Below are 11,227 nucleotides of genomic sequence, written 5' to 3'. Positions count from 1 at the left end.
ACCAGGGACCATGCCCCCTGCTGCCCCCGGGGCAGAGGCTGCGGGCTTCTGTTCTGCCTGAGGGCCCAGCCCTCTGTCCTCCCCCAGGACAGCCCCTGACCTCCAGCCTCTGGGCCCACCCTATCCCCGCTTCCCACCTGTTGGGGTCCCGCCCACCTTCAGGGCCCAGTCAGACCCCATCTCCTAAATTGCCTTGACAAGGGCCGACCCCTGCCCCTCTGTGTTCACAGCCAGGGTGGTGCTGGCTCCCTGGTCCTGAAGGGCCAGCTGAGTGGTGCTCGGTCCCGGAAGCCCCAGCTCCATGAGTGTGTCGGGGGGGCTGTCACCTGGGCTGCTGGCGGTTTAAGGGTGGGTGGGAACAGGCACCTTGGCTCTCAGGCTGTGGCTTGGCAGGAATGGTGATGGGGAAAGCAGGGTGGTGGGGGCTGGGGTGCCAGGACCCTGGGATTGGCCTGGGGGTTATTGGCGGAGGACAGCCCAAAGGCTAGACCAGGGCCCCCGTTCTGATTATCTGTGGCCGTGGGAGCAGCATCTTGCGTGGGCCCCGGTGTGCTCAGCTGAGACGTGGGGTGGCGGCAGCCCCAGGGCTGTGATGGGGCCGGGCAGTCTGGGACTCCCGGTTTCAGTGTGAGCCAGTGGCTGCCCGGCTCTGGCGGGGCCGTGTCTGTCTGAGGCACATGTGTGTCCAGGGGCCAGGCCAGGGCAGAACAGCCTTTGCCTGACGTGGAAGCGTCTCACTTCTCCTCTTGTCTGCACAGCCTGCGTCCCACACAAAGCCTCGTGAAGCTGAACCCCATGGGCCTCCGAGGACCCCTCTGTCAAACCCCTTGTGCCCAGGAACAGAAGCCAACACTGAAAGGTGACATTGGGGGGTTGGGAGAGGACATGCAGGAGGAATCAGGGGCCTCCTGTCTCAAGACTGGGGGGCACACCCATCTCTCCCAGTGGGCCACTTAGAAGACAGACCCCCCAACTTTCCCCGAGACTTGGAGGAAAAAGGCTTTCATGAAGGGTTTGCAGAGCCTGGTGGAGTGCTCTAATGGTGGGCGGGGGGTGCTGGGACTGGGGTTTGTGGAGGCTGGTGGAGTGCTCTAATGGTGGGTGGGGGGTGCTGGGAGTGGGGTTTGTGGAGCCTGGTGGAGTGCTCTAATGGTGGGCGGGGGGTGCTGGGAGTGGGGTTTGTGGAGCCTGGTGGAGTGCTCTAATGGTGGGCGGAGGGTGCTGGGACTGGGGTTTGTGGAGGCTGGTGGAGTGTTCTAATGGTGGGTGGGGGGTGCTGGGAGTAGAAAGTGGGGGGTGAGGCGGGGATGGCAGAGCTGGAGCTGCCCCGCCCTTGAGGAGTCTGGGTGGAGGTGGCAGCCCTGGCCCACAGTTCACAGGCAGAAGGCAGGGGCCACACCTCCCTGGTCCTTCCTCCCCTGGCCCCTGCCCCGGGTCTCCCGCGTCTCAGCAGCGGCGTCTCTGCAGTGAGTCCGTTCCCCTGGCTGCACCAGCTCCCCTGTGCTGGGCTCAGACAGCGGCACCTGTACCTCTGAATCACGGGCTCATTTTCCCCAAGGCTGGAGAAGGCCGGGGCCGCTGAGCTGAGTGGAGGGGACTCGCTCTCCAGCCTCGAGGGCCAGGTGCTCCATCTGCCCTGTGGGGTGGAGTCACCCCACCCTGGCTTTGGTGCTGCCAGCGGGTCCAGGCCCTCCCTTGGCCCTGGAGTGACGGGCACAGAGGGCAGTCTCCCCTCGATGCGTCCTTATCTGTGAAGACAGTCCCCCCAACCCCTGTGCCTCCATCAGGGTTCCATCAGCAAAGGGAAGCCCCGGAGCTGGGGCCCGGCCTCGAGGCAGAGCTGGAAGCTGCTAAGCGGAGGGGCCTCAGCCCATGGTGGTGGGGAGGACACCCGGCCACCCTTGGTCCCAGCTGCCACCTGTGTGCTGGCTGTGCATTCCCTGAGTGGAGATGCCTGACTCCCCCAACGCTGAGCTACGGATGGCGGTGTGCTGACAGAGCTCCTTCCCCTCCTCCCTCCCACCCTGCTAGGGCTGGGCCACAGACACACAGGGTGGGTGGGACTGTCTGGGGGAGAAGACTTTATTTCACAAGGTGAGGAACCTGGGCTGGCAGCCGACGCCCACACACCAGGCTCCGGGACACACAGGGTCTGCATGTGGGGAGGGTGCTGGCCGCCCCAGCAGAAGTCTGACGTAGGTCTCGGCGTGTCTGTCAGTCATGCCGCTGCCGCGGGGCTGGAGAGGCAGGACGTGCACCCAGCCTGTGGCTGGTGGGTCAGGGGACCCGCAGGTCAGGCCGAGTGGAGCGGCTGCAGGCTAGGCCACGGTCTGGCGGCTGAAGAGCTCGAGGGTGAGCGAGCTGAGGAAGGCGGGGATGCTGTCCTGGCGTCGCAGGTGCACCTCGATGAGCTCGCCCACGGTGTGCGAGAACTCCGTCTCCAGCAGCTGCATCTTGGAGCCCGAGGGGCTGGTAGCCTGTGGGGCAGGTAAGAGACAGGACAGCGGTCAGCCTGGCAGGCCTCTCCCTCTCCCCTCCCTCCCTACACAGCCCCTCCAGCCATGGGAGCTTCCCTTGGCCTGAGGACCTGGACAGGGGTAGATGTGTGCTTAACCCTGCCAGGCCTTATTCCAGGTCCCTTATTAAAGGGACTGAATTAACCCAGGGCAGGGTCTCTGTTGTCTACACTGTCATGTGCACAGGCAGCTGGGAGTCCCAGGCATTGCGGGGTGTGCCCACCCGAGGCGCTGCTGCCTCGCCCCTTCCTCCTCCGCCTGGGGGCCTCCAGCACCTGTGTACGCACCTGTGACTGGCCCCAGTGCCACTCTCCACTGAGGCTGGAGGACCCCACTCCCTGGGCAAATCCCGCAATGCCTTCCAGACTGCCTGCGGCCCCAAGACCTAGGTTTCCCCACTTATGCAGGGGCGCTGGGACCAGGCGGGGGTCTGGCTCTGTGGGTTCTGCAGCCCAGAGGGCAGCCTCCTGTAACTGGAGAACGGGCAAGGAGGAGATGGCCTGGTGACCAGGAGCTTCCAGACAGCACGGCAGGTGCCAGGGGACACAGGGCAGGACCTACAGGGTTCAGGTCACACAGCAGGTCTGAGCGAGCTGCTGTGCCACCATCCTGGGCTGTGGGGAGTGGACAGAGGCCCTTCTGAGCAGGGACTCGGTCATCTCTCTCCCTCCCCAGCTGCCCCTGAGAGCCAGCCTCACCCCGGTCAGCACGGGGCAGAGGGCTCTGGGATGGAACCACTTCCCACTCTGGAGACCAGAGCAGAGATGCCGCAGGTGGGAGGGGACACACCTGTGACACACACACTCCCAAATACGGGGAGACCCCTGCTTCCCAAGCCAGGGTGCCCTGTCTCCAGACAGCTCCGACCAGGAACGACTTCTCGCTGATGCCCAAATCTGCCCAGGTGCCTGCTGGCTGGTTCTGCCCCCGTGGGCACCCAGGCCCTGACTATCCACAGGGCTGGCAGGTGTCCCACACAGCCCCAGGTCAGGCAGGACACAAACCCAGCCCACTACAAAGCTCCCTCTCAAACCACGTCCCTGAAAAGTCCCGAACTCAGAATATGCCCGAACTCCCACAACTCCACCATAAAGAGGACAGGGCCCAACTAAGGGGCCCTCGAACATCTTTCCAGAGAAGAGCCACACACGGCCAACGAGCTCATGCCAGGATGCCGGGCACTGGGGAAATGTGAACCACATTGAGCGAGACGCGGACCCGCCTCGCGCCGATGGCCACGGAGAGCAAACAGCACGAGCTGCTGGGTGGAGGGGAATCCGACCCTCCGCGTCGCTGGTGGGGGCGTGTGAGGTGCGGCCCCTGCAAATAGCTGACGGCTCCTCAAAGAGCTGAACGCAGAGTCCATGGGCCCAGCACGTGCCCGCGTGCGCAGCCAGGGGGTCTGAGCGCTGACGTCCACGGCAGCACGATCCCATCCTAACAGATGGAAAGCGGAACCAGCCCTCAACTGTCGGAGGGAGAGAGAAAACCGGGTTTACCCGTCAACACTGCTCCGTACAGCTGAACTCTTGAGACATGCTGCCACGTGAGTAAACCCCCAAAACATGCCCAGCCAGACACAAAAACCAGTAGGCACAACTCCATGCCCAGGGGATGTCTGGAGGGGCACATCGGGGCTCAGGGCCGGTGGAAAGGCGCCATGGTTAGACTGTGGTAGTGGCTGCACACTGAATGTGCTGGGAAGAACAGAACGGTAGACTTGAGGGTGAGCCGCGTGTGTGTGCATCAGAGCTCAGGAAACTTTTGTAAAGCACTCCTCTGGCAGGCAGCCCTCTGGGAACCCTCCCCAGGAGCCACAGGGCGGTCCGGCTGCACCCAGCTTGGTCCTGGCAGCTCCCTGTCCACCGGAACCTGAGCTGGGCCCGGCCCTGATGGTGGCGCCGCCCCCCTACCCCACCTTTGGCGCACGTGCTGCCCCCCGGGCCCCTGCTGCCTGGCCTGTTCCTGCACCTCCTGTTTCTCAGGGGCCATCCCCCTGCCCTCCCCCTGTTCCTGCTGCCTTAATACATTTGGTCTTGTCATAGTTCAACACAAACCATTTTTAAACAAAAACAAGAGAAACCACTCTGACCTTTTACTGAGAAAATCCTTTCATTTCTGCTTTCTGCTCTTGATTCTGAATTTCTCCCCCTAAATGTCAGAGGGGCTGATTCTCCTGCAGCTGCCGGGCAGGGGTGGGAGGCAGTGTGGGAAGAGGTCTCCTTAGCTGGCCCTTCGCCCTCCTCCCAACCCAGGACTGGCAACCTGGCTGGGCCTGGAGCACTGTGGTCCAGACTCCGGCCAGGCTGGACCGAAGAACAGCTGTTCTCCAGGCACCCACCTTCCCTGGCCCTCAGAGGCTGGCAGGCTTTGGGAGCCTCGTCGTTCTTTTCTAAAAATATGTATTTTTTAGAGACAAGTCTTACTGTCATCCAGGCCGGAGTGCAGTGGCATGATCATGGTTCACTGCAGCCTCGAACTCCTGGGCTCAAGTGACCCCCCTCAGCCTCCTGAGCAGCTGGAATTACAGGCATGTGCCATCACACCTAATTTTTAGATTTTTTTTTAGAGACAGACTTTAGCTATGTTGCCCAGGCTTGTCTCAAACTCCTGTCTTGATGTGATCCTCCTGCCTCAGCTTCCCACGAGGTGAGGATTACAGGCGTGAGCGCTGATCATTCTTTATTTGAAACAGGTGCACCCCGCCAGTGTCAGCGAGACAGCTGCTCCCAGTGGTAGGCCGGGTCGCCCACCCATGGCTCCTCCAGCACCTCCAGCACCTCCTCTCTGCTGGCCTCAGGCGGCTCTGGAAGAATGATGCCCTAAGATTCCGCACTGCCCTCCAGGTTAGGGCGGGGGTGGACGGTGACAGGCAGGAGTGACCAGTACTACTCTCCTACCTCAAACCCCACACAAAGGCAGACCCAGCGTTTGGAAAACACCAGCCCCCTGCGAACAAGTCAATTTGCCCTGTAGCCCACCTCTGACTCCGTTTCCCCCAGCGTACCCAGTCTGCCCTGGGAGGGGCTGCCCCACCTCTGACTCCATTTCCCCCAGCGTACCCGGTCTGCACTGGGAGGAGCCACCCCACTGACTCTGTTTCCCCCAGCATACCCGGCTGCATTGGGAGGGGCCGCCTCAGTCTGACACCCTCAGCAGCACTCTGGCATTAGCAGGACGTGCTGAATGAGTGGCGCCCGGCCCATCCATCTCTGCTCAGCCCTCTGCCATGTTCAAATATCACACAGTCCCCAGGTACCTCGTAAATCACTGTAATTAGGGGCTGCTCACTTAAAATTAGAGCGCAATTTTTTAAAAAGCAAATTGCCAGTGAGACATGTTGGCTGTGGCTGGAAATATTTATGGGGCAGCCTGCGTGCTGGCTCTGGCTTCCTCTCCCTTCTGTCTGGCCGGCCCGAGCTGCCACCTGTCTAGTCTGCACACACAGCGGCCATGTGGCTGGCGGGTGCCCTGGGGGAGACTGAGACACTCACTCTTAATGAAGACACTCTCAGCGTCCATTGTGGCCACTGCACTCCAGCCCAGACCCTGGCTGGCCTGGACTGGGGCTCACCTGCCCCTCTGGAAGCAGAGTGGGCCTGCCCTGGAGGGCCGGGGGCCTCTGCAGCTCGTCTGTGGAACACGTGGGCTGGGGAGTGCATGCCCGGCCCCCATTCCAGCTCTGCCATGTGAGCAGGTCTCTGTGCAGTGCTCATACGGTGATTGGGGCTGCGGGGCCTTACTAAGCGCTGGTCCTGCCATCCCCTGAGCTAAGCCCCATGGTGTCCCGGTGGGCACGGACAACAGACACGGAGTGAGGGAGGAGTGCGGGCTGACGAGGCACCTGGAGAGCAGAGACAGCGCCTCTCTCCACACACCACCAACCGCAGAATGTAGGGGGTGCTCGGAGGCCAAGGGGGAACTGTGAGGGATTCCTGTCGAGAGCAAGACCCCCCGTTGCTGAGGGTCCCAAAGCAACTCCATGAACAGGGAAACTCGAGGGGAGGAAGCCCTGAGTCCTGGCTCAAACAAGCAAAGATGAAATAATGCATTAAAATGAGAAAACACGCAGGAAATGGACATGATGCTACTTTGAGATACTGGGAAGTTATGTGAATCCTGTTCATCTGTGGGGTGGCGTGAAGAGGCGGTGGCCACACCAGTGGACGTCAAAACCGGAAACCAGTCAGAGAAAACAGGAAAACTGGGTAAGTGCATGGAAATTAAATAGCACACTTCGAAGTAATCCACGAGTCAGATGGGATGCCTCGAAGGAAATGAAAAAGAACAGAATGGAAACAAGAATAGAGCATAATAAAATTTGCCGGACACACCCAAGGCAGTGCTTAGAGGGAAACTGACAGCACTCGATGCCTGTATCAGAAAAGAAGAAAGGTCTCAAATCAATTCTCTAAATTCCTACTTCAAGAAACGAAGGGCAAAACAAGCCTGAAGCAGAAGGAGGAAATAATAAAAGTAGGAATGAACAGGAAAACAAGACAGTTCTTAAAACCAAAAACTGGTTCTTTAAAAAATAGCAGCAAGGCCGGCCAGGGGCAGGGGCTTATGCCTGTAATCTTTGCACTTTGGGAGGCCAAGGTGAGAGGATTGCTTGAGCCCTGGAGTTTGAGAAGAGCCTGGACAACACAGTGAGATCCCATCTCTATAATCAATCAGCCAGGTGTGGTGGCATGCACCTGTAGCCCCAGCTATTTGGGATCACTTGGGCCTAGGAGTTTGAGGCTGTAGTGAGCTATGATCACACCAGCCTGGGCAACAGAGTGAGACCCTGTCTCAAAAATTTTTTAAAAAGACCAACAATAATAAAATGGATAAACCCCTAGCAAAACTGACAAAGATTAAAAAGAGAAGAGTGAAATGACCAATATCAGAAATGAAATGGAAATATTATAATAGATCCAGAAGCTATTAAAATAACAATAAAAAATATGACAACAAAACTTGATGCTCATAAAGAACTGGACGGATTCCTGGAGAACCACACACTACCAAAACGTGCCAAGATAAAATTGACAGCCTCGGTAGTCCTATAACCGTTAAATAAATCAAGTTTGTTGTAATTAAAATGCTACTCAGAATCTCCAGTCCCAGATGGTTTCACTGGAAAGTTTTACTGAACATTAAATATGAATTGATACCAATTTTACACAATCCCTTTTCAGTTAACAAAAGACAGGGAAACACCTTTCCACTATTAACCTTGTACTGAAACCAACAAGGATGGCGCACACACACACAGAAAAATAAATATCAGTCTCTCATGAACTTGGATGCAAAAATACTCAACAAATACTAACAAATGGAATCCAGTAATATACAAAAAAGAGTATCACACCCTGACCAAGAAAGATTCAGCTGAGGTGTAAAACAAAGGCTAGTTCAAATTTGAAAATCAATGTTATCTGCCCTATCAACAGGCTAAAGAAAAACAATGCTATGATCCTGTTGACACAGACAAAGCATTTGACAAAATTTAATCTCCATTCCTGAAAGGAACTCTTGCAAAGCAGGAATCAAGGGAAAGTCCTCCACGAAGAACCCTCCACTCACACTGCTTTGCGGAAGAGTTTGGCTGCCTTCCCTCGTTCGGTCAGCGGGGAGCTGGCTTTCCCCACTCATCCTCAACCCAGCACAGGAGCTCCGCACACCAGGGCATGAAGGTAAGAAAAGGAAAACAGCAGCACAGGGACTGGAAAAGAAACAAACAGTCCCTACTCGCAAATGACATGACGGCCCACGTAGAAAACCCTGAGCAATCTGCAGAAAACTCCTCAGACACTAAGTGAGTTCACGAAGGTTGCAGGAAATGAGATGAACATGCAAAAATCAACCACATTTCTATAAAGCAATTGCAAACAAGTGAAAAGCAAAATTAAAAGGCAATACAATTTACAGAACATCTTAAATACTTGGGTATAAATCTAACAAAAACTTGCACAGTGTCTGCAGAAAATTAGGAAATACTGATGAATCAAAATAATGTTTGCATAAATAGATATAATGTTTATGAACTGGAAGACTCAACATAGTAAATACATCAATGTTTCCAAAATTGATCTTTGGTTTTAATGTAATTGCTATCTAAACCTCAGCATAAATATATATATATTTTGAGACGGAGTCTCGCTCTGTCGCCCAGGCTGGAGTGCAGTGGCCGGATCTCAGCTCACTGCAAGCTCCGCCTCCCGGGTTTACGCCATTCTCCTGCCTCAGCCTCCTGCGTAGCTGGGACTAAAGGCACCCGCCACCTCGCCTGGCTAGTTTTTTGTATTTTTTAGTAGAGATGGGGTTTCACCGTGTTAGCCAGGATGGTCTTGATCTCCTGACCTTGTGATCTGCCCGTCTCGGCCTCCCAAAGTGCTAGGATTACAGGCTTGAGCCACCGCGCCCGGCCATAAATATATATTTTTGAAACAGGGTCTTATTCTGCCACCCAGGCTGGAGTGTAGTGGTGCGGTCTTGGCTCACTGCAGCCTCAAGCAATCTTCCTGCCTCAACGTCCCAAGTAGCTGGAACTACAGGTGCGCACCACTACTCATGGCTGTTTTTTGTAGAGATGGGCTCTCCCTATATTGCCCAGGCTGGTCTCAAACTCCTGGGCTCAGGCAATCCTCCTGTCTTGGCTTCCCCAAGTGTTGGGACTATAGGCATGAGCCAGCACGCCTGGTCAGCATGATTTTTTTTGTGTGTGGAGATACACAAGATTATTCTAAAATTTATACGGAAAGCAATTCCGAAAAAGAAGAGTAGAGGAACTGCCCTTCCTGATGTTGAGAACTGTACAGCTACAACACAGCATTATATGGCTCCTACATCAGACAGACATGGCTGGGGCAGCACTGGAGGGGAGATGTGGAGACCAGTGGAACAGAACAGAGGAACTTGAAACAGACCCACAGACACGTCCGGGCCACTTTCTAACAAAGAATATGATACCGTGACCACGTGGGACTTAGTTTAGGTGTACACGGCTAGTTTGGTATTTGAAAAATCAATCAACGTAATCTGCTATATCAACAGGTTAAAGAGCAAACAACATATGATCCTATTAATTGATACAGAAAAGTCACAAAAAAGTCACAAAGGCGCTTCAGTGGAGGAAGGACAGCCTTGTCTTAGCTGGTGCCAGAGCAGCTGGACATACATAGTGAAAAAAAATTTTTTTTTGACTGAAACCTCACACCTCATATAAAATTTAACTCAAACTGTATCGTGAACTTACATGTAAAACAGAATTATTTTAAAAAAGAAATCTTCAGGATCTGGATGAGGCAGAGCTCTGAGACTCAACACCAAAGCACAATCCATAGAATAAAATTAAAATGGATAAATGGACCTCACCAAAATTTAGGAAATTGTACAGTGAAAGAGCCTGTGAAGCAGATAAAAGGACAAGCTACACGACAGGGTGCCAGCGTCTCCCTGCCCATCTCTCCCGGAAGGCCACAGCCATGGGGGACCCCGGCTCCTGGAGGGGCCAGTGCACAGAACCCAGAGGGGTGACTGCAGTGTTTTAACCCTGAGTGGGATTCCTGCCTGTGCCCCGGCCCCACAGGGCAAGGCCCACATCTGTCTTGCTTCTCTTTTTTCCCAGGACAGACTTCACTGGTCTGGAGAGGGGCCTGGGCACAGAGGCCACTGTGGTATCAGGGTTCATCGTGAGGACAGAGAGGCTGGGGCTGTGGCATCAGGGTTCATCGTGAGGACAGAGAGGCTGGGGCTGTGGCATCAGGGTTCATCGTGAGGACAGAGCACCCAGGCGTTCTTAGACACACCCCTGCTCCCACTGGCCTTCCTGAGAGACGCACCCCCTTGTTCCAGATGAGAAGCTGCAGCTGCTGGGCCAGGGGAGGCATGAACGGTCCATGGTCAGATCTGCAAGCGCCATGTGCCTAAGTGGACACAGCTCCAGGCGCCTGCTTCCCTGAAGCCCAGTCCTCCTGTCCTCGGTGCTGCAAGCTCCACTCCTGAGCAGGGAGGGCTGTGTGTGGAGAGAGGACAGGAGCCCTCAGGGGAAGTTATGCTGGGGTCCCATTTGTTGACAGGGGGAAGGCAGGAAGCAAGGTCCATGAGGATGGGGTACCCTGCAGCTGGGTCCTGACCCGGGGCTGCTCCCTCTCCTGGGCCTAGACACTGCAGGCAAACAGCAGGCAGTCAGCCTGCCACCACCTCCCAGCCGCCACCACACGCCCTCGACAGACCTTCCAGATAAATGGCTCCATCCTGACTTGAGCACTGCTGGCCCCAACGCCTCCCCTCTTATGCCATCTGCTTGTGTGGGCCTCGGGGCAGAGCTGCCGGCATCGGGGGCTTTCACACCCACCAGACCTAGCTTCTAACCTTGGCTTGGCCACCAGGAAGCTGTGTGACCCTGGGCACATGGAAATACCTCTCTGGGCCTGGTCTGCAAACTGGGCACGGCTGAGACTAACCAAGTCAGGTGCGTAAAATCACCGGGCTCAGGGGAGACACCGAGCATGGTGGGATGAGGAAACCCTGTGCCCACATGACCCCGGGCCACGAGGACGGCGGCTGCCCCGTGCCCTGGTGCCACTGGATGACCTCTACCGGGAAGTGAGCTGCTCCCGGCCTTGTCCCCACCTCACTGAAGCGGGACTGGTTGTCTGCCAGGCCCTGCAGCCCCCAGGCTTCCCACAGAGGCTCCCCCACCAGGACCCGCGGGAGAGGAG

At 56.3% G+C, this 11,227-nt stretch overlaps 1 protein-coding gene across 5 annotated transcripts in view; it reads right to left on the bottom strand.

Annotated features, from left to right (window-relative positions):
- Nucleotides 1–2,064: 2,064 nt before the first annotated feature.
- MAD1L1 (mitotic arrest deficient 1 like 1) overlaps nucleotides 2,065–11,227 on the bottom strand; it is a 412,429-nt gene continuing 403,266 nt past the window's right edge. For all 5 annotated transcript variants that reach the window (XM_033193959.1, XM_033193957.1, XM_033193958.1 and 2 more), the window contains one exon: nucleotides 2,065–2,477. In XM_033193959.1, coding sequence (XP_033049850.1) covers nucleotides 2,319–2,477 — 159 coding nt within the window. In that variant the 3' untranslated portion in view covers nucleotides 2,065–2,318. The remainder of the gene's footprint in view (nucleotides 2,478–11,227) is intronic.

The sequence above is a fragment of the Trachypithecus francoisi genome, unplaced genomic scaffold, assembly GCF_009764315.1.
Source record: "Trachypithecus francoisi isolate TF-2019V2 unplaced genomic scaffold, Tfra_2.0 Lachesis_group4, whole genome shotgun sequence".
NCBI lineage: Eukaryota > Metazoa > Chordata > Mammalia > Primates > Cercopithecidae > Trachypithecus > Trachypithecus francoisi.
Note: the sequence above shows the minus strand (reverse complement) of the source record. Positions and strands in the feature narration are given on the sequence as shown.